The sequence below is a fragment of the Pararge aegeria genome, chromosome 8, assembly GCF_905163445.1.
Source record: "Pararge aegeria chromosome 8, ilParAegt1.1, whole genome shotgun sequence".
Classification (NCBI taxonomy): domain Eukaryota; kingdom Metazoa; phylum Arthropoda; class Insecta; order Lepidoptera; family Nymphalidae; genus Pararge; species Pararge aegeria.
The window spans coordinates 6,966,399-6,991,399 of NC_053187.1; the positions used below are offsets into that span (position 1 = coordinate 6,966,399).

Below are 25,001 nucleotides of genomic sequence, written 5' to 3' on the forward strand. Positions count from 1 at the left end.
AATATATTTCTTTTTCGAGGTGATTGAAATTTTAAAGTTCGTCCCAATTTCTAGATTAAATCATTTGGCATCCCTAGTCCGAGGTAAATGACAGCATTTATTAAGTGTGCGTCTGTGCATACGCATATGACTTGTATGATAGTGTGCGTTTATAAATAGGTAAGTGATGAACATTGCATGCCGTCTTTGCGTAGCTTCAACCTTGGATATGGACAGATTGATACTAGTTTTTGAAGAGAAATAAAAAAATATAGAAATTAGTAAATGACGTCAAACTCTGCAGTGCTTTAAATCGCGTAGTGGATTAGTGATTATGGCAAAATTACTAACAGTGTTGGTGAGTTTTTAATTTATTTCAATATTATTTGTTACATTAATTATAATTTATTAATATGGAAATGTAAAATAAAACATTACAAATTGATATTAATTGTTCCTTCTTGTTTTCTACATTCAGTAATATAAATTAACCAATACCGCTCGAATTCATCTAGATACTATGTATATTTTAATTTCGGAAAAAAGCTTGCTATGCTGTATACATAAAGATTGAGTTCTTTTTTTATTTTATTGCATTCGAACTGAAATCAAAGTACTTTTGATAATGAGTTAAAAGACAATAAACTATAGGTACTTTCTTTTCCTTTCAGGTAATTATAGTGAAAGTTTTACTTTCAAACGGGCAAGACCACTATATTGACGAGCCTACAGGGTATCAGCACCCTATTGAAGTAAGTGTGTCTACGTCCTTTGAAAATACTATACGTATGTATCCACTATTATAATTAAATTATTTGATTACCAATGACTCTTACAATAACATCTAAATTAAAATTTTCTCAGAAATGTTATGGTAAAAATGAGGGAATTCAGTGGGACATATCTGAAGCGTTATAACCTCTTCAAGCTTAAGTGCTTTCGTATTTATAAAAAGTGGTATAGGGATGCAGTACATGCGAATACTAGGTTCTAGCGGGCGAACCACGTCTAGCAGAGCTTTTATAAATCTTGTAAGATACGAATTATTTATACATTTTATAAATAAAACATAACATTATTATAGTTTTCTACAATTAATGTGTTCTGATTCTATAATTATAATTTAGCGTGAGTAGCATTCATGAGTTTGAAATAACAAATAGTATGATTCGAACCGGTCAATTGGCTTATTATGTCACATACGATTATAATGAAATCTGGTTCATTTGGTGTACTTTTACCTACTTAAAACGTGTTTGAGATTATGGGGAAATGTAGAGCGTAGTCGATACAGGACCATTACATGTCGACACTGTTTCACTTTCAATATTTGCGTACTTGGACACATAGGTACTACACAGCTGTTTCGTCAACTAAATTATTAAAGCTCATATTCATACATATTTAATTGCGTTAAAAATCTTTGCGCTTGATTAACTAAACCTTATGTGGCAAATTGTCTAACAATTTTGAAATATCCTATATCTTATAACTGTATTCGGTTTCTGTTTTTTAATCAATTTATTCCGTAATTGCCAACAAAATATTGTTTAGATCTATAGTATAGTTTATTTTATTTAAGAGCAAACAATTAAACTACAAAAACTCATATATTTCAACTGTAACTTATAGAAGCACATAGTGTCAAAATCATCCATCCTGGATTTCAATATAATGAAATGCTATATAATGTTGTACTTAAATAGTAAAACAAAACGTTATTAAAAACTTCTCAAATCATTTATTCTGAAAAAATGTGTGGAAATTTTCTTGAACATGCAAACTGACCGTTTAAAGCGCTTAATGTCTGTACTTGTCATTATTGACATAATAAATCCTTGACTTACTTTTTATTTATATTACCAATTGTATAAAAACAATAATTGCAGGAGATTTAATAATAGGTATCAGTGTCACACTAATCATTTTCTTTTATTGGAATCAAATAAAAAAAATTGTTCAAATATAAAACAGTTTTAAAAGATACCCCGTATCATTTTTATTAACTAACTTTCAAAGGGAGTATATACTCTCTATTGTTTTTTTCAACGAAACGCTATGCCAACATGATTTAGACATACAGAGAAGTCATTATTTTTCAAGGATAATCGAAAATACTCGCTCTGATTATTTTATCTTGAACCTAGTATGGTACACCAGGTATGGAAGTCAGATTTTTGTTTATCTAATTCAATTACTAATGTAATACCTAGGTTATATTTGTAAAGATAACTATTTTTTGATTAATAATTTTATCCATAATTATATTTGAAATACGAAAGTTGGTTTAATAGTTTTTTTTAGTTTGTTGCTTGATGTTGCCCTCGTGCCCTCTTCGTCCGCGTTTCTACGGTTTTTTTACAAATCCCGTAGGAGGCTCTTATTTTCCTAGGATAAAGAGTAGCCAATTTTATTTTAGCACGCCTGCAAGCATTTAGGCAAAATTTTGCAAAAAAATTTTGTATCCTAGATACGTATATATGACACTTTTTATCTAAGGAAAAAAAAGGTCCTTAAGGGAATTTAAAAATCGGAAATAAATAGAGTTAAAGTTCTGGGTAAAAGAAATTCAGTCTTCCAGCCAGTAGCATGTTTTTGGTTACGTCCGCTATCATGATAAGAATAGCAGGATTACCCGCTATGAGGGGCTATTGTATTGCAAACTGTAATTGCTACTTAGAAGGGTCCACGTACCAAAATATTTACTTCCTGCACTAATATAAGTAATTCAACAAGAAAACATAATAATAATAAATATGGTATCATATCATTATATAAATGAATAAAAATTATTAAAATGGTCATGAAGATTTGATTACGAATCGAAACGAAACTGTTGATAATAATTATTCAGGTTTTTAAACAGGAATCAGACTACATTATAACATTTAAATTCCTGCCGATTTATTAATAAACTAACAATGCAACGCGGAAGCAATTGAAAGTGAACGATTTGTCATTGACATTGACGTTAAAGCAAGCGTACGGTAACTCGCTCATCTTGAACTTGAGATGATTGCCGCTGGCGAGTGACATTTACAGCTTCTGTTTACAAACGTAATATCGTTTTATACACTTTTATCAGACTTCATTAAAAATAGTGATGATACCGATTTGACGCGTAAAATTGGCACAAACTATTACTCAATTTCAACTCTTATTAATACTTAATTGTCGCATACTGTTGGTTCTCATTATTATGAAAGTTTTAACTTGTTAATTCATCAATGTCATGCAAGCAATAAAATAGGCACATAAAATTTAGTATCTAGTAAAAAAGTGCAAGTATGTATTCAAGAAGCGTATCGTAAACGAAAGTGAAGCGATGAAAGTATGCTATTAGATAGACGAGCTGACATCTGTACTCTCACGTCTTTTCGATTTGATTACACAAGTTGCATTCCAACTTTATGGAAACGATTAAAAACCTCATTGATTATTCTGAATACTAAAGTATAATCAGCAGACATGCAACGAATTGCCACTATAAGTAAAATACAGAGTCAATGCACGCAAGCTATCATTTCACACATTCCACGTTTTATTTTTTCAATACAGAACATCAAACTAATTGAGGGGCACATAGAATTTAGTGATATTGACACTAAGCATTAATCATCTGGTAATAACATTTCAGGAAAATCCAAATTATTCATATGGCTATGGAGTATCTGATAGCCACACCGGTGACATTAAAACCGTTTGGGAAGCTAAAAAAGGTGACACCGTAAAAGGTAAGAAGTAATAGATATTAAATATTTATGCCTACTTGTTTAATGAATGAATGAATACACAATAATCTGTTTTTTCACTATAGGTCATTACAGTGTGATAGAACCAGATGGTTCTATGAGATCTGTAGAATACTCTGCTGGCCCGAATACTGGATTTACCGCACCAGTCAATAAAGATGGTTTAGAAGCTCTACCGTTGTACGAGGAAGATGTTATGGAAGAAAAAGCACTCAGAGATTATGATAGAAACTATGATTTTTCAGAAGACGCTGATAATGAAAGTTCTTATAAAACAAACGACAGAAAACGAAAAAGACATCCATACGAATCACTATTTAAAGATTATCCACCATTATCGAAACGACCAAAATATCCAATTGATATGGAACCCAGTGAATATACTCATAGTTTTAGTATAAAACATCAACCACACGACCTTAATGCTGACGCCAGTGGACATAGTCATGTTGGAGTTAGTTTCGATCCTAATTGTAAAACAAAAAACAAAAAGCAGAAAAACAAATATTATTCCAACGGAGCTGACTTAGACTTTCATAAGCAAAAGTACCCTCCTTTAGCATCAGATTCGTATAATAATGATTATGACAAGTACGTAGGAGATTCATCCAATATTGAAATAGAAAAATTAATTCACATGTATAAGCAAAAAGACCGATATAAGCCCTATAAGCCAGATGAATCTAATAATTGGTCATCCATTAAAAACAGTTATCCAGAAATGTCAGACATCCGTCATTCAGAAGATTCTTATTCGGATTATTTACCTCCAAGACCAAAGAAAAAACATAAGCCCCACAAAACTCAAGAACTTTATGAGTCCGACGATTTGGATGATTATGTCTTAGTCCCTAAAAAGAAGCTCAAAAAACCACCGCGAGCTATAGAACAATACCACCCAGACTCTGATGAAGAGTTTGATGAAGCTTATGAAGAGGAACGCTTTCACAAACCCCCGCGAGGTGCCCAAACAGAAATAATACGAAAAGTCGTAAAGAAAAAGAAGCCTATAATAAATATTTTAGATATATTTGATATTTAAGATGTAAATACAAACTAGAGTAGGTATTGTAGAGACTGGCATTATTTAAATCTTGGCATCTTAGCATGTAAATAAAAACATTTCGAGATGTAATTTTAGCTTGAGTCGGATATATAACATTTTTGTAAAAGAAATTATTTAAAAAATTTAAATTGAAGACTGTGATTTACTGAGTCAAGCTATAACTATATATTTTTTTTGAATTTCTTAAAATACTGCTTTTCTTATTTATTAAAGTTACTACTTATAGCTCAATAAAAATGTTTCTAAGATTGTTAATTTATACTTATTATTAGATCCTTTTAAGTAACCATTTACCAGTTATGTCATATACAATTTTGGGCGATATATCATTTAGATTAACACGCTTGTAGAAACCATTGCAAACCTGCTTGTTTCCGTTCTAAATTCATAACTGTTTCGATACTTTTCTCAAATGCAATCAATCGATATCAGAATATAAGAGGTATGTAACTTAAAATTATTAATCATCATTAAATTCCTTGAGGGCATTATAACGAAGAAAGTGTGTTAAGCAGCAGACTACCTGTTATTAAGAAAAGTAACAGATTGTGTTTTAATGATGCAATTGTTTCACTGCAATGTAATTATATTTGACAAGACTTACAGTACGTATCAGTTAAAAACGCTTGCGTAAGCAATCACACAATGATAGTGAAAGTAAAGAAACTGGAGCGAACGGGAGTGTAGGCCACGGATTACTACACAAGGACGTTTACTAAACAAAATATACGTTAATAGAATGGGATTATTTTAAAAGCACTATAATATCAAATATAGTGCAGGTGCTACTCACAATTATTGTTAAAAGATTTTCCTTTCTTAAGCTATAGTTATTTGCTTATCTTAGCTAGATTTGGCCGAAAAATTTTAATTTTTTACTAAAATCAATCGTTGCTCAAGAAATACTTAAGTATTTTACGATGTGTGTGTGTCGTTTTTCTGCAAAAAAAAACAAATAATTAACTACTTGCTTATAAAGCAAAAATAGACACAAATCTTTTATAAATGTACTACAATAATAGTTTATAATTGAAAAGTTTAACAGATAAGGCGTATGTGGTCCAAATTCGGTGTCTCACGACCGAATGTTTTATTCAATGTACACATGTGTTCGTGGACATTCACCGCATTCACTGGGCGCGGCCATGACACGACTGCCATTGTCGCAACACTGCACGATTTAACCACACTCTTACTGGCTTTAAGGCGGTCGTCAATGAAAAGCGAGACGACTGCAGTGCTGCTGCGATGTTTTTATTATCAATGGAATATAATAAATGAAATGGAACAGACATACATTAATAGTAACAAGTAAAATATACACCCTGATCGTGTAGTAATAACTTGTTCTGATTTAAATAATATGATATTATAATTACAATCTTTGCTTTGATTAATACAGCTAGACTCTAACGAATAAGGTGTATTAAATAACGTAGAGGATGTACTGTTCAGAAGATCAATAATCACTCATCATGATTCACTTCACTCTGATCACTTGCCGACCCAGTGGCGGATTTGCTACCAGGTCTAGTGGTCAACTGCAATTGAGTATGTATACTTGGTCTTAAACTCTCTAATACTCAAAATCTCATCAATATGAGAATCTTAGAGGATATCAGAGATTTAAAAAGCGAGGCCAGAGTTTATAAAGATAATCTAATCATAATCATAATATAATTTATCGCTCCGAACTGCTCCGTATTTGTATTTAGATTGCACCCGTGTAAAGTGCGGGTCGCTAGTATTTAAATACGCACAGTGGGCGTAAATTCGACCTTCCTTTTTAAAGGATTTTTCGTTATATTAAAATTTTATTATGACAGTTCAAAATTATGCAGTAGAAAGCATATAGATTTTTTATTGCTTTAAAAAATAGATATGTTTTTTATTTATCTGATTTATTTCATAATACTGAATCACACACAACTACGAGTGGGTAAATACATCTCGATCAATTGCTACAAAAATATTAAATAAATATCACAATCAATCATCCATGAAAATATTCACTTTATATAAATGTGTTTTTCCTGAAAATAATATAACTGACCCACATATAACAATAATTATCTTAGGTATTACATTCTGTACAATGCCTATTCGTTATTAACAAAAGTAGGTCGTTGAATTTATTAAATGCTTTTGAATACATTACGTTGAAACCTATCAGTTAAGACAAATCTATTATACCTATTTATTGTACCTACGAATATATAATGTAGATGTTAAGGGGCACAAGCAACAATACATAAACATTCGAACAGTCAAATGGAATGGTTTTCGAACTAGAATTTTTTAAAATAAATACCGAAGTTAAAAAAATGATACTTCAATTTGTAAGGCAACAAAATAAAATTTCAGAGAATTCCGAAAATTAATAATGGCCGAAACATACTATATAGAAGTCTCTAAACAGAGAAATTTTATGTTTATAGGTACTGTAACGTTGTCAATGATTATTTATGGCTCTGAAACGTGATTGTTAATTATGGGTGTCAAAAGAAGGCTCAGGGTAACTCAGATGATGAAGAGAGCTTGGAGTATCTCTACGTCATCAAATCAGAATTAAATAAATCTACAAGCAGAAAGCTAAATAAATCTAGGACCAGAGTTACTGACACATGAGCGGGGCACATAGCTTCGAGAACCGATAGACGTTGTCCAAAGGCGCTGAATCGGCGGATTCGCACGGGTAAACGCATCGTTGATAAACCCCCTGACTAGTTCGACGGATGATATCAAACGACTCGTAGCGAGCTGCTGGACCCAAGCAGCACCAGACCGTGATATTTGGAACTCCATACAAACATATAACACTATGATGATGGTGGCTGTATCGTTAGACACTTACAAAAACTAATGAAGTTGTCCAAATGTGCAAACTCGTATTAAGGGTCTAGAATGCACAGGTGCATTGTATAACATACTAGTAGCAAATTCATGCATAAATTAAATTGAATTTTGTTTGCATAAGCAGGTCTCGTAGTCATAGTAAATATATTACAGCAATATGTCAACTACGAACAATTGTTCGAAACGGAACACTCACACAGATGCTTGCACTGACGAGGCCCTAAAACTATTTTCGCAGGATTTTAGTAGGAGATAATAGCTTTGGGGCCTATCGATGCTTGCATCTGTGTGAGGTTACTATTTCGAACGTGAGTTTCTAGATTCAAATGTTATAATATATTTACTGTGTCACAGTTGTCCTGCTTCATGGACTCTATATTTTTCAATTTCTTTTTGCGTGGGTGAATTCTAATTCTAGACAAACTTATCTATAGACACAAATTATATTAAATATTTATATTCCAAGGGCCCGCCACAAACATTTATGAAGCATAATTATGTATGGATTCTTAGTTTTTGTGAGGTCTTGCTGAATGCTGGGCATAATTGCGAGAGCACAACAAACCAAGGTCTACCAAAAATTTACCTGGATATTGACGTGTTCATTATCACCGTGTAGTTCAAAGTGGATCCTCGGAGCACAGCTAGAGTAACTTTGATAGAACTTCCAAATGAATGATAACTAACGCCAGGTAGGCTTATGCAGGTAACGTATTTTTTTAAGGCTAGGATATAATAAAGGTGCGATAACATTTTTACCCAGTGTAGAGCAATGTGGCCGCTCTGCTTCCGAAGCAAAGCATCGGCTAGCCAAACGCCGTACGCCGATAAAAAGTTGGTTCTGCAACAACTTCTAGTACAGTACGATCGCCATGCTTATTTCTGCCGCTAATCATTGTTGCAATGCTTTGTTGTGGTCTGAACAACGTAGTTGCAGGTGGAATTACCAAATAACTACTAAGTAAAATACATATCCATAAATTCTAAAAAATAATTCAAATTTCATTTATATCAAGTAAACCTAGTTTATAAGCACTGTTTAAATACCATGTCGGTCTGTTTGTTGTGACTGTACCTATCCTAGCAGACCAAGCTTGTGCCTTAGCCGATGGCCTCATTAACTATATTGTATTCGTTCACCATTTATTTGTGATGCCGTTGATCAATTAATTATGTTTTCACAAAAAAAAGGTCAACTTATAATCGGCTGCACAGATGCAATTATTTTAGGAATTCAATGGTTATATTGTACAAACTAAATACTCGAATGACAAGGAGTGCCAACTCCAGATTGACCAAGTAAGATCTATGCGCATGCGCAGCGTGCACAGATCGCAAAACATGCGGAGCACTTTATCATCACTTTTATAAGCAATATGTGGTTGTCATGAATAAATTGTCTATAGGTATCAAGTACCAATAAAGAAACAATAATTCTGCAGAATTTAATAAGTATATTGTTACATTATAATATGTTCTAGGTACCTGCTAAACTGATCTATACTGATATATGTGTACGCAACAGCATAGGGAACAGGTATATTTATTGCTTAGTATTTATAACTCGAGTATAGGTACTGTTTTGCCCACACCAATTGCATTACCATGCCGTGCTAAACAGGTAATTGCATATGGTACGGCTAGCTAGAAATTACATTACGAAATCTTGAAAGTTAGGTAGGTATGTATCATACGTGTATTTATAATAAGCATAACCGTGTCTGTTCCGTGGGTGTAGTGATTAGCATGTCGGCTACGTAAACATACGTCATTCGATATATACGACTTTTCTTTCATCATCATCATCATATCAACCCATTACCAGCTAACTGCAGAGCACGGGTCTCCTGCAACAATGAGAAGGGTTTAAGACCGTAGTCCACAACTGGGCTAATTGTTGAATCGACCCCTCATTCCTTGAGATGTCGATTCAACAATTAGTAGTGCAAGGACAGGTTGAGGAAAAAGGGCAAGAGGGCGGTCGCCTACTCGTTGGACAGATAGTTGCCAAATAACTTAAATAAATTACAAATATATTAAAAATATTCACATACATATTATATTATATTAATATTATATACATGTATATAATTAAAAATTAACTAGCCGTTTCCAGCCCGCTTCGCTGGGCGAATTGAAAAAGGAAATAAATTACATTTTATTTTTCATTTTTATTTATTTTTTTCATATTTTTATTATTCTCCTTTTTTTTTATTTTTGTATGAACATAAATAGGCCCCGCGGATAGAACTGTAAGCATCGATATTGTTTAGACTTACTCAAATTCCAAATTCCATTCCAAAACTCATTGCAAGTCTCATATGTGAAGTTGAAATCTGTCTAGGTTCAAGTGCGACGAATTTTCTGTTAACTAAAATTTTCTCCGTGACATCAATTTTTTATAGAAAATTAATTGTGCATGTTTTTTATGAATTCTATTGGAATAAGTAACTAAATTTCTTTTCCACATCTCATGTGCTTGGAAAATGCATTCATTTTAATCTGTTACATTTCCGCGATCCCGCAATAAAAGAATTCGTCGGTTATGTAGTCTGAATGAATGTAAAATTCTTAGTCCGTTGATTGGATAGCTACATGTAAAGTTGAGTTTTTGAAACCTCTCAATGACTTTTTCTCCGCTGCCAAAAAGACGATTGTTGTAAGGAAATACACGAATATCCCTACATACACGAAGATCCCCACCAAATTTGGAGTCTGTAGAAGTTACAGGTTAGAAATAAAAATTTTAGATTTTAACACCCACCCCCGCAATTCCTGTCGGAAGTAAACTTTATTGAAATCCATTTTGAGATGTTCTTTATGTGAATAATAAAAGATTCCTACCATATTTAGAATTTTTAGAAGCTATATTTCGAAATTGAAATTTTTTATTGTTAACACCCACCCCCGCGAACCTTATTGGAGGTGATTCATTGTAAAATCCGCTCGAAGATCATTTTTATATTACATATAGAACACTCTCACTAAATTTGGAGTCTATAGGAGCTATCGCTTGGAAATTGAAAATTTTCATTGTTAACGCCCCCGCAATCTTCTTTGGGATATCGTAAAATTTGTTCATAAATCATTTTTACATCACTTATAAAAAATTCCTACAAAATTTGGAGCTTGTAGGAGCTTTAGCTGGAAAATTAAAAATATTAATTGTTAATACCCACCCCCGCAACCCCCTGTGGGGTGAGCTATCGTAAAATTCGTTCATAGCCTATTTCTACACCTCTTACAGAAGATTCCTACCAAATTTGAAGTCTATAGGAGCTATAGTTTAAAAACGGGAATTGTTCATTGTTAACGCCCCCGCAATCCCCTTTGGGGAATGAATTTCTTAAAATCTATTCATAGCTGACCTCTACATAGCAAAAGTAATATTCCTACCAAGTTTCACGTTTCTAAGTCTTATGGTTCCCGAGATTTCGTGGTGAGTGACTATATAGATGGGAATTCTTCGATTATCATCGAAATTTTTAACTTTTTATCGGGCTTTTTTAAAATTTTCTTACATACAAAACTTTCTCCTGACAATTCTGAAGATAAAAAAAAGCCCAATTGGTCCAGCCGTTCTCCACTACCGTGAGTAGATTCTTAGCTGAATGTAAAAAACCATAATCCGTTTAATACACTCTGTTGAAATCCATGAAAACAAAAGAATCAAGAGAAAATGCTTATCTTTTGTTTTTATTAGCGGGATAAATGTTCATAAAAGTAAAACAGCAATAAAAAAATGAAGGAACGTTAGAATTCGAAAAATAAATAGCCATAAACCATCTAGGAAAAATTTCGCATCGAATGGTGGTAGTTTCATGTCGATACAATCAGTGGTTTAAGCGTGATTGAGCCTCAAAGGAACACCATTTTCATTATATATATATAGATAGATTAATAAGGTTATATAAAAACAAATGAAATTAATTAAATAAAAAAAAAAAAACAATTGACTTTAACCTTTTCTATTTAAACAATTAAAAAATAATCATTTGGAGTCTGTAGAAGTTACAGTTTGGAAACATAAATTTAATATTCTCACACCCACCCCCCCAATCCCTATTGGAAATAGAATTTCGTAAAATCCTATTTGAGATGATTTCTGCATGACAAATAAAAGATTACTACCAAATTTAAAGTCTATAGAGGTAACAGTTTGGAAATAGAAATTTCACATTTTAACACCCACCACCGCAATCTTTTTTGGCGGTGGGTTGTTGTAAAATCCGCTCTTAAATCATTTCTGCATCACATATAGACGACTCTAGCTAAATTTAGAGCCTGTAGGAGCTACGGCTTAAAAAATAAAAATTTTCATTGTTAAATCACCCCCGCAACCCCCTGTGGGGTGAGCTACCGTAAAATTCGTTCATAGACTATTTCTACATCTCTTACAGAAGATTCCTACCAAATTTGGAATTTATAGGAGCTATAGTTTAAAAACGGGAATTGTTCTTTGTTAACGCCCCCGCAATCCCCTTTGGGGAATGAATTTCTTAAAATCCGTTTTTAGTTGACCTCTACATAACGAAAGTAATATTCCTACCAAGTTTCACATTTCTAAGTCCTATAGTTCCCAAGATTTCGTGATGAGTAACTATAGAAATTGGAATACTTCGATTATCATCGAAATTTTTAACGTTTTAGCAGACTTTTTTAAAATTTTCTTACATATAAACATTCTCATGACAATTCTGAAGACAACAAAAAAAAAAAATTAACCCAATCGGTCCAGCCGTTCTCAAGTGATACTCGATCATAAATACGGCATTTTATTTTTATCAAAAAATGAAAGTGGGTGTACAGGGGTGCGTGGAAGTTTGTAAGTAGATTCTTAGCTGAATGTAAAAGAACATTATCCGTTCAGTAAACTCCGTTGAAATCCATGAAAACAAAAGAATCAAGAGAAAACGTTTTTATTAGCGGGATAAATGTTCATAAAAGTAAAACAGCAATAAAAAAATGAAGGAACGTTAGAATTCGAAAAATAAATAGCCATAAACCATCTAGGAAAAATTTCGCATCGAATGGTGGTAGTTTCATGTCGATACGATATTTTTAATATTTACAATATATTATATCTATTATATATATATAGATATAATATATTGTAAATATTAAAAATATTCGTAACTGCACCGTCGACGAAAGTCGTTCCTTGATATTCAGTTCTCTTAAAATGGAATTGTTAGTGCGGAATGCAGTCCAAGGGATTTTAACATCTCTAGGGCATCCATTTTTGGCGGTCTTGTAGTCTAAGTGACCAGGTCTCCGCTCCGTTTAAAACGCACGCGCTTGAAGCATACAAACATCTCTTTACAATATTATACATTATATATAATGTAGATTAATACAGTAAAACTGATAACAAGTTTAAAGTGACAGTGATAGATTGAAACCGGGTTAATATTTTATAGTTATGCGGGCGTTATGAAAGGCATATCCCAATATAGCCAGTCAACTTTTTACCTTTCCTTATATAATTCGCGCTAATATGCGAGGCGCTAATCAGTAGATCAAGACCGTGTGAAGTATTCACTCATTTATGAACTTTGTATAAAATCGCTTAGAAGTATGACAGGTTCAATATCATATTATAACTATCATATACATAGCGTTTGTAGACTCTTGCTCTGATATAGGTTATTTTTTCTACGTTAATTAATATAATTTTTTGACGACCTTCCTGGCGCAGAGGGTGAGCGCTTTGGTTTTAAGTTGGAGGTCCCGGGGTTGATTCCCGGCAGGGGCATTATTGAAATTCAATATTTCTGGACTTTCTCTGGTGTGGCCTGCTAGGAGGCATCTGCCGAGGCTAGTTACCACCCTACCGTAAAGACGTGGCGCTAAGTGGTTTAGCGTTCTGGTGCGATATAGCGTAGACACCTATTAGGACTGTGTTTAATATAACTGCCAAACTCCCTAACAGGTTAGCCTAACTTCTTAGATATATATAGCTGTATAAAATTAATATGTAAAAAATAACAATAATAATAAACAACTCAAATAAAAACAAAATCATAGATATAATTAATATCTCAGATTACCCTACCCTTCAAATAACATTTTGGTCTTCTCTCGGAGCTGAATATACTATACAGTATAAACCTATTATATATTTAATATACACATATTATGTATTTAGTTATTCGGCTATTTTTGCAATCATACCATTGATGATTGTATTGGATCTATATCAATGGAAAGCGTTTTTAAACATTTTTATAGTCTTATGACGGTCGACTGGCACAGTGGGCAGCGACCCTGCTTTCTGAGTCCAAGGCCATGGGTTCGATCCCCACTACTGGAAAATGTTTGTTTGATGAACATTTATGTTTTTCTGTGGCTGGGCGTTAACTGAATATTATAAGTATGTAAGTATTTATTCATAAAAATATTCTTCAGTCATCTTAGTACCCATATACCAGGCTACTCTTACGTAGCTTTTACAGTATTTTTTTGCACTTTCTTCTACAGTTTTGCGGATAGACATGATACCAACAGTTTGGAAAAAAACTATAGCAGGTTAAATTCTAATACCAATAATATTCAATAATATTGAAATGATAAAATAAAATAAATCTTGCATGTATCAAAACGATCGGAAATAGAAATCATACTGGCATCGTTTAATTTGACCTTCGGCGTAATTATGAAACTAGTTTGACTCTATTTGCATAGCGCCGGTTAATGACACGATGAGTCACTTAAATACGTTATAGGACTTGCGCATACGCACGACAGACTGCTGAGATACACATACGGTATCTTTGGTAACTATTGCAAACTTTAACATGGATATTAAGCTACGACTTATGTTTAAAAGTACTTAAAATTTCAACCTACCCATTTATACATACTATACAATTAAAATTTTAATAAAAGATAGCTTATTTGAACAGAAAATATCCAGAAGCTCTGGAATCAAAAATAAAACAGAAATGCTGTGTAGGAAACGCAGTCAGTTTTATTTAAAAAGAAGATATTTTGTTTACGAAATATGTCACAACGGTAAGCTATAACTTTAGGTGTGTCCACTCTTGGGCACTCTTCTCGCCTAAGAAATAATGTTTATTCAAATACTTATTCACACAAACTTTGGTCCTTGATTTTGGTTACTTTGTTAATAGTAAAACTAAAAAAAATAACCGTTAAATTACCAATAATATGGTACTGCACGTAGCCATAACATTGGTAATTTATACTTATAAACCTATGAAGTAATGTATGGAACTTACCTTAGAGTATTTATTACTACGAAGGTAATGTAACTCGGGTCGTGATTTATGCGGCTGAATGAAAAGATATATAATACTGATTTGTTTTACGGCTTATTTACATATGTGAATATTATACATTGAAATCAAAAATACACGCTTATTGTAAGTGGCGTTTGCAGGATTTTGAACCAAGGTAGGTAAGAACCAAGCTTTTTTATGTTAATAACAGACGAACCATAGAGATGGCACACCTGATGGCAAGCGAAAAACCATCGCCTGCAAGCTTATCAAAACTTCGCAGGGCATGCATAATGCAAGGAACCAGTCCTGCAAAGTGCCGCCCTATGTACATCAACCTAAGACTTAGAAAGTCAAAGTCAAAGTCAAAGTCAAAAATATCTTTATTCAAGTAGGCCAATAGGCGGCACTTTTGGTGCGAACATTACATAAGTATTACACGGTAGTGAGATCATGGCGATAACCATATTTGTAGATGTTAAGCGGAAGGCAGAATTAGGCGTAGAGGTAGTAAGTACTTCACCGGATCAGCTGTATCACAAAACGATCTTATAATAGAATATCTGGTGAAGTTATTTAAAAAAAGATCCAATACAACTTAATACTTTTGGCAGGCAGTGCATCAAAGCATGCTGAAGGCTCGTCACATCTGTAAACGGTGTTAAAATCAATTCAATTCCAGACGTAATGTTTATAAATCCAGCAATTAAAAATTAACCAAACTAAACCGTTATTCATACTAGTGTAAAATTAGATGATTTCGTTCCATGTGTTGGAACGCACTAATTGAACAAGTTTTAATGAACTTGAAAAATCTTTTTAGCCTTTGATGACCTAATTTTCGAGTTAGGCTAATCATGCTCTTAAGAGCCCAGTAAAAGTAATATAAGTCTTAAGGAACGCTAAGCGAGCAAAGTGCGGTGTGGAATAGCGGATGACATTTTCTATGAATATTATTCCGATGAACGAGAATCATTATTAACCATTGCTAGTAAATTTCCTCATACTATTTCTGTTACCGTGAGTTTTTAAAATTTTTTCTTGATAAAGTATACTCAAAAAGCCATAAACAGTCAAGCGGGACCTCAGGAACTTTTAAGGCTGTTTTGAATAATGTTAAGATTAGCATTTAACCATGCCAATTGTATGTGTCTTACTTTAAAAACTTTAATTTTTATTATGAATGATAATGAATTTTTTTAGAAATATCTTTTTTTGCTGTATTTTAGAAGGTAACAACTTTCCGAAGTTTAGCTCTTTAGGTCTAGTGATTTGATCTGTGCCTTTAAAAACCTGTCACGAGATCAACCTAATTAAATGTATATAGATAAAAGAAAGATAAGGGTAACATATTATACAATTTTGCAAGTAGCCGTCTGTTTAAATTCCACGGAAATACATTATTATAGGGTATATAAGTCGTGCATGACAGAAATTTAAATTATCCTACATGTTATCGTTACTAGTAATTGAATGAAAGTGGCTCATTCTATTCTCATATCACGTGTTACAATTTATCTAGCTATGCAATCGCAATGCTGGACAGATCTACATAATTGAAGACGTGTTTCCTTATATATATTATTATGTTGTAAACAATGAATAAAGCAAGAATCAGCTACAAGCAATCGTAAGAGAGAACGCGAATATCTTACTATCTCTTTCCTTATTTTCCTAGGAAAGTATGCATGAATGAATGAATACAGAACGACAAGCGGAACACTGCATGTAATTTAGCAGAATTCGCTAAATAGCGATGTGTTTCAAGCAACCAACGACTTAAAAGACTGCTTAAGAAGAGGTATATAATAATCATAATAATAATAATAGTCGAGTGTTGAGTCGACCGTTGTTGTTCCGATCGTCGTTTCAGTCAATGGTCTTCTCGCGAAAAGCTTCGACCAACATCTCAAGAAGCTTTCGCTTGGTTGTTGGATCAAGGGTCGGATACAGAAGGCAGTAGTCCTTGAAACGGCGCGTATTGTGAGGAGGTTTCTCACTCTTGAGCCCTGACCACCAGTTGCTTGGGCATTCAAAAGACCCGCAAGCGGAGGGTGGAAGTAATTTTTTTTTTGTAAATTTTTAATAGTGTTTTTTAATTTATTCTTAAGCATTGTTAATAATTAAAAAAAAAATAATAATAATAAATGATAGAAATTTTAATAATAATAATGTAATGTATATTTAAATCTTTATGTAGTTAGCCAAAACAACATTAATACACTTAATATTAATGTTGTTTTGCCTTACTATAAGTATTTATTTTGTACACGGGCGTGAAAGTTAATCTCGAATTATAAATAAAAAAGCCCTTCATTACTGCTTCATTTCTTATTTTCTCTAACCGTTTAACATGTAACACTACGTTCCATAGAGCGCTAACCAATTGCTAATTTTTGTTCTAACTTTTGCCTTAAACTCTGGGGCAGTCGGGCTACCATAGGTTAATATAGGAATTATGCACGTGTCGAACACTTACTTTTTGTTTGTATTTCATCGGCATTTATTCCGTGCATTTGTGGTTCGACGTTTAATATATAATAGATATATATTTAAAAAAAAATTACAAAAACCTGGCTTACATTCGACTAAGGTACTGGTACTCGTACCGTACTATAACAGTGCCTAGAAATATCCAGGTCAGGAATGGGATATTATTAGGCACTTTTAAATTATATTAAAGTTAAACCCTTTAGAGAGACGGGTGCGTTGGTATAGTCATGTAATGAGAAGATCTTTCTTTCGTTTTAATTATCTTGGTCTAAAGGCTTCGGCCGGAGCTTTAGTTCTTTCTGACAAAACGCCCTGGTACGAATCCGCGTAGAAACCGACTGGCCCGGTTTTAATAAAGGTTAATCCGCTATCATGTGATCTACGAGTGAAGGGTTTATTTATAGTAACCGAAAAATAACATATTACCAAATCTGTAACAGATGTTAGTTCTGAACCTTGAAGCCCACAAAGATTACCTTAGTAGATCTTGGTTATATTGAATGCCATAAGAACCTTCCAAGTCAACACGACGATGACCTAGAATGGAAAATTATATTAAAATCCGGGTTCAAGAAAGCTTACTTTTATTAAAGCTGTGTGCAATATAAAGCGAAGCTCTCGGAGAACGCGGCATGTGATTTAATGCAAATGGATTCCTTAAAAACCTAAATAAACGCGGTCGAAGTCGCGGGCAAAAGCCAGTAAGGTATATAACGTGTTCTTCTTAAAGGACGGTATTAGGACGGTAGTTTTTTTGTCATCTTGTTATGTTATGATTTTTTATCATATATTTATCAAATATGATTATAATACCTTTTTAACTACGAGATTATTTTATAAAAATATAGGAGCTCAAAAATCCTTAACAGGCCTTTATGAGTCGCCAGTTCAGATAGATCAAAGCAAATCGCAAATTTGACCACAAATATATATCTGACAAAATATTTCTAATGTGACCTACTTTACAAAGTTAACCTTAATTTAAAAAGAAACAACTTTTAGTCCTAGTGAAACGTTTTTACTCAAAAAATATCATTAACAACCAACCAATAATCATTCAAACGAAATGTAGAGTTTTTGTAATGTTAATGGCATCTAGTGTAAGCGTTTAGAAAAGTGTTATTGAAAAAGATTTTATATTTTAAAGTTACTTCTCAGATTCTGTGATTATCATAAAGCACGGTTATTGCAGGATATAAGTTCAAAATAACCGACCTAGTTAATTAAATAAATTATATATAATATTTTAATTAAAATATATAATGTGTTTTCTATACTAATCTATTATGTTATATAATTTTTTTATTTTATAGTTTTTGATGAGCTCCGAACTTAAGAGATAAGCTGATTTGTATCTCTATTTATCTAAATATTATTGTATTGCGAATTATTTGTTTATTATCTGACAAAAGTTCATAATAATATTCAAAATTCAAATTCAAAATTTCTTTATTCATGTAGGCCTATCACAGGCACTTATGAAGCGTTCATACATAATTGTTTACATAATTGTAACGGGATGGTGATAACTTCGTTCGCCAACTTAAATCTAAAGCTACGACTAATCTAATTGTCTCTCGTATAGTAATTGTTCGATAAGATTCTAACAGATGCCGGTATAAGGTAGTTAGTTGACTGGATTGAGTTAGTATTCACTAGGTACAGAAGGTATTATTAATATTAAAAATGCGAAAGTGTGTTTGTTTGTCATTCGTTCACGCCCTACCTAAGCAAAAAATCAACTTGATTTTTGGCATGGAGTTAGTTCAAAGGACTAAGAGTAACACTGTTTATCCCAATAAACTAACGGTTTACACGGGATTTTTAAACGACCGTAAGACGCGGGCAACTGCTAGTAGGAATATCATAAAAAAAAGATTTAATTATTTTATATGTTTGTATGTATAATGTTTTAACTCTTAAACGATTTTAAAAGTTCTTTCACTTATTACTACATTATAACCTCGCTGAGAATCAGATATTCTAAAATTAGTATTAACTGTCGAAAATAAATTAAAAATAGCACCATCATATTATAACATTACGTTAAGGCTCATCGTCAGTATGGATGAAATCGCAGGGAATAGATAGTTGTTTCATAATATACTAGATGTGCTTTGCGGCCTCGCCCGTGTAATTTTGGGAGGCAGCGTACTGCTGCATAGTCTACACCTATAGTCATATATGAGATTTTAAGATTTTTTCACAAACATTTTTTGTATCTGACGTAATTTTTTTTTCGATGAAAAGAATACTATGTTATTTCTAATAACTCCAATAATATGTATAAAAAGTTTCATGAAGATCGGTTCAATAGTTTTTGCGTGAAAACGTAACAAACAAACTTACATTCACATTTATAATATTAGTAGGAAAAAGTATTAAAGTCATATAAGTAGTAACATTATATTCTAGGGCACGCGTGATATACTTCGGTCATAATATTATAAAGCAATTATTTAATAGACTGTACTACAAAGTTTAATTTATTCTGTAGTCCTATACTCGCAAGTGTATAAATTTATGGTTCTAAACCAATTCTTAGCTTGGTCAGTGCCTTAAGAATGTTATGGATAAGAAATTAAAATGCATAAATAAAAATGTTGCTGATATAATATCTAAAGAGAAAATAATATTACATTAAGTTGTATTTATCTGCTCGTATCTTACAAATAGGTGTATCTAACTACTTTCGTTATTAACACTGGTCAAATAATTAAATGAATTTACAAAATAGATAGACTATCGAAATATTTGAAATAATCAGTTTGTGGAAGTCCGTGATATATATTAAACATAACGTTTTATTTGTTGTAATTCACGCCAAATAGACAAATCTTTTTTTTGCACGTAGCATCATCACACATATCCTCCAAAATATATTATGCTCTACGTACTTTTCACTCCGATATAGTCATCCTCATGAGATGTTGACTTTGTAACAGTTCCGTTCAGACAATTATTATAAAAATGCATACGTCTAAAAATGTTTTGATTGGTCACCCTGCCTCAAATATAGAATAGGTCGCCCTGCTAGAGCAGATCGCTTATTATTGAGTAAAACGGCTGGAAATAGTTGAGAGGTCTATACATAACTCATGTTGTTCTCATGGAGACTTAGGACAGATTAGTAAGTGTACTAATCTGGCCTAAGTCTGGAAACAATTTTGATGAAAAGACGTCGCACTACAGTAAAGCCGCATGGTATATCCACCTTAAGTTAATCTATCTGGATTAGTGCGGCAGCGCCCACTAATACACAGTCACATAGTTTTGTTCGCGACACCGCAGGCGAGACCTTAGGTCTACCTATAGGGCATACTACAGCCTCTATATAAGCGCCAGGTAACTTAGAATTAGGCACATTTCAAGCCCTAGTGCTCAGTGAACTCACGTACAAATCACAAGAATATTTTGAAAAATGTTCGCAAAGGTACTCGTATATACAGTGATATTATTTGTCTTATTGTTTGATCAAAAGCAATTTGGAGACTAGTGAAGCAGCAAAATACATCTTTTAACAATTTTTGCAATAGTAACAAAATAATCAAGGGCATAGGTCTAGATAGTTTTAGAAAGAAATGGTGGACCCCAAAGCTAGCATCTGAATGTTTAATAACCCTACATTTCTCATCAGAGCAGCTTTGTGAAATGCAAAGTCAAAATGGAAGGAAAATATGTTAAAGCATAAATGAATTTTAAACCAAAATTTTCATTGAAATCTCAAATTTCATTTAAAATGCAATTTCTAAAGTTTGTTTTTAGTAGAACGAGCATGAAAAAAAGTAAAATTTTACTTTAAGAAATATATCTTGGGCTTCGATATTTATCCATCGAAATGTCTATTAAAATTTTGTCCTTTCTATAAAATCTATGTGATGGCACAAATCAAAATCAGAATAATGATGTTCGTGCAGAAAATAAACCGACCAATCAACTGAGTCGCATAATCATTAATCCCTCGTTGTATTTAAAGGCATTTAAAAATATGTAGATCAAAACATATATACAGACTAATTGAGAGCCAAATTGTCCATTTTTAGGCTGGTAATTAAAGATTTAACGTAAATTTTAATAAATATTCTTCTTGTCCTCATCTTACGTTATGTGGTGACACAACGGGTTTTCTTAAACATTGAAAACCTAGTTGTTGTTTTGGTTTCGGCATATTTTTTACGATTGAACTACTAACCGGCGACAACTCTTGGGAAACAAAAACTTTAACTTTAAAAACGCTTAAAGCTACTAAATCAAACATAGACCGACAAAGATATTCCGCTAAGTGATTAAAAGTCCTGGTACGATGTCGCGTACCAGAACTTCTAATAAAGGGGTATAACTGCCATACTCCTAACAGGTTAACTCGTTACCAAGATGGTACATCCTCCCTTACCAGCGGGTGAGATTACACAAGGTTGTAGTGGAATAAAAGAATACAAAGTGTTTTTAATTTTTGCAGGCGATCGTAGCTTGCACCCTCCTAGTGGTAGCTCAGGGAGGCCTCATCGCTAGTCCCCATGGAGCCATCTCATCTCAGAGCATAGTTTTGGGTCACCCAGCACCCATTGCCGCTCACGGCATTGCTCCAGCGTATGCCGCGCCCGCATATGCTGCCCCTGCTTTTGGATTGGGACTAGGTAAAGTAAACTTTACATTATTTATACACCGAGTCTTATTTTTCGGGATTTACCTATTGTTTTCCTGCTTGAAAGTTGGCTATAACTATGATCTCACCTGATTTTCTGCACATGAAATGAATTTTGACTAAACTATTCAATAACTACTATTCCATTCGAAAGCTGTCAATTTTTACGACACAAAAGTGTTTGTTAGAATGAAATTCTAATCTGAATCCAGTTAGTATCGTTTATTAATAAGGTAACGTTCAGATATTCGTCTTGAAAGGAATCATTCTTGTTTAAAGGGGTGTGAAAATTATTTACATACTAAGTACTTACCTAAAAACCCCCAATTCCTGGCGGGAATCTGACGGGACCAGCCAGAGAATTTACCACTTGTACTTACACTAAAAGAGTTTTTAATATCTTTATTGATCTGTTTTATAGATGAAACCAATTTTGAGGTTTATTGCATTATATTACGTTTGCTCTTTGCCTTTTTTGATAGCTAATTTATTATTATGTTTTATCACCTTCAGTTCTTTACTCTAACTGTTACCTTACAATAGTTTGAACGTAAATTCCAGGTCATGGTGCTATCGTCTCCCACGCACCCGTGCTGCGAGCTCCGTTGGCGCACGCCGTTGCCCCTGTTGAAGTATATGTAAGTCCATCAAATTCAAAAAAAATTAAATTGATTCCTAGTAATTTTTCCTAGTAGGCCTAGTTTATATGCACTTTTGAAAAGTCAAGTCAGTCTGTTTGTAGTGACTCTACCACCGGTTTGGAAGACAGATTAAGGAAAGATAGTGGTGAAATGTATCGAAAATATATCCTACCTACATATCAATAAAAGCTCTTATAGACAGATCAGCATCATCATCATCAACAGCCTAAAATTTCTTTTAAAATTTTCAACAGCCCGATTTCTCTACTGTACAGTACATTTATGACGAAAACTTTGTTTACCGCAACCCACTATGCTGCCCCAATGAGGGCTGCTGGAATTTAACGACAATTATAACAAGTTGATATTAATAAACGGGACTGACGGTTTAACGTGCTCTCCGAGGCGCAGGGTTTGACACCACTAATTTTAACTTCAGGCCGGTACTGAATATTCTTTACCAGAAAACACAATACCTACCAATATTTGGTCCGATACTGAATGCAAATGCAGGGCCTCGTAATCCGTAGTTGAACATGTAACCACTACGATAAAATAAGTTAAAACAATATAAAAGCCTTTTGTCACACGCAAGCAATATATAAAAAACTACTACTGTATCTCAACTTAAATATTGTGTCTTCGCTGCAGTCACACCCCCGCTACCAGTTCAACTACGGCGTTGCCGACGGCCACACCGGCGACCAGAAGAGCCAATGGGAATCCCGCGATGGTGACGTCGTAAAGGGACAGTACTCCCTCGTTGAGCCCGATGGTACCATTCGTACTGTCAACTACTCTGCCGATGACCATAATGGGTACGTATATAACCAAGAAACTCGACTCCAATCAAATATCAATTAGTTATAGTCTAGTTTCGGTCGTGGCTAGATACCACTCTGCTGTTAAACACTTGCTGCCAACAATTTTTCGGTCCGCTACGATGCTGCGTAGAAACTGAGTAAGAGGCGATAAAACTACCGTACTCCAACAGATAAGCTTGCTTATGCCTTAGACTACATGATCACATATCAAATAAGGATTACGTATCCATGTATTTAATGTATATAAAATTCTACCAACTTAATCATCAGACCCTAGGCCTCTTATTAACAAACGTGGAGTAACGTCCGAATAGTTGCGTATTTAGTATTTATTTATTTCAAGTAGGCTTATCCTATAAGCAATTTTGAAGACTTTACCACTTGTTTAAAGGACAGATTCTACTGAAAAGAAGCCGACATGAAACTGAGCAGTTGTTCTTTTCCTATATCAACAAAATAATTTTAATTGTTCTATCCTCGGAGAGATCGCCAAATGCTTCTATCAAATCTAGTAATTTAGAAGTTCAACGATTGTATAGTAATCACGCTTTAATAATTATATCTATTTTATGTATATCTATATATCAGTAAATAGTCTGTTACAGTCTACTGCTAAACTAGATATCTCTGAACGAGAGGATTAACCTATAACCACCACGCTGGGTTGACGGATCGATGATCGCAGTAGATGATAGTAGTACCACAGAGGACGCTGCTGTCCGTTCTCCGATATATTTCCTAAGTCATCTTGTACGACATCCGCGGGTGGAGGTTTGGCCCATTTTTCCCTATCATCATTATCACTTCAACCAATTGCCCACAGTCCCAAATCCACAGTCTTGGGCGGTTTGTTTCCAACGGCTTCCAGCGACTTGCTTGATGTCGTTTATCCAACTCATTGGGTGACGACCAACGCTGAGTTTACCTGTTTTTCTGCCCTTTATTGTCTGATAAATATTTTCTTCGTACAGTTTCAACGCGGTTGTAAGCAGACAAGGCCATGCCGCTCATCCCGCGGCTGCAGTTGCGCACGCCCCCGTGGCAATCGCAGCGCCCTACGGCCACGGCGGCCTCCTCCACGGCTAAAAACCCTAACAACCACTATTTATTACTTACCTTAACTTAGGATAAGACACAATGCGACAATGAACTTGAATTTTTCCTGGTAACGGACGGTTTAAGGCATAGCGTTTCATAATTCGTATCTGATTATGAAACGACTGGGACGACGGCCCAAGACTTCGAAATCAGTACCTCTATTTTGGGTGCTAGCTTTTGTATTATAATTTCTTTTAGTTTTTAAGTCTTTTACCGTTTTCTTATTTAGTTAAGACGATATGTTTTATGAAACGTTAAGGAAATGCCTGCAGGGTGCTGAGCGGTGGCTCCAGTTATGCTTATATGTAATATATCTTTTCTCAAATATTTCACTTCTTTTATTTTCTGTTTCTCACCCCCGAAAATCTATCTATATATCTCTGAACGGGATATTTAGTAAAACTTA

The 25,001-nt window shown here is 33.7% G+C and overlaps 1 protein-coding gene across 1 annotated transcript; it reads left to right on the forward strand.

The window, feature by feature from the left end:
- Positions 1-200: 200 nt before the first annotated feature.
- LOC120625981 lies at positions 201-24,583 on the forward strand. Its single transcript, XM_039893262.1, has 8 exons — positions 201-337; positions 651-731; positions 3,617-3,713; positions 3,797-4,770; positions 21,847-22,024; positions 22,594-22,670; positions 23,325-23,491; positions 24,469-24,583. Exons 1-8 carry the CDS (start codon positions 314-316, stop codon positions 24,581-24,583), a joined length of 1,713 nt encoding a protein of 570 aa, XP_039749196.1. The 5' UTR covers positions 201-313.
- Positions 24,584-25,001: the final 418 nt, after the last annotated feature.

What these genes read in the sequence shown, in the direction of transcription:
- LOC120625981 (XM_039893262.1), top strand. Translation starts at nt 314, where the DNA reads ATGGCAAAATTACTAACAGTGTTG. An exon ending in TTGCCCCTGTTGAAGTATAT is followed by an intron (nt 22,671 to 23,324) that starts GTAAGTCCATCA and finishes TCTTCGCTGCAG; the next exon opens with TCACACCCCCGCTACCAGTT. An exon ending in TCTGCCGATGACCATAATGG is followed by an intron (nt 23,492 to 24,468) that starts GTACGTATATAA and finishes TTCTTCGTACAG; the next exon opens with TTTCAACGCGGTTGTAAGCA.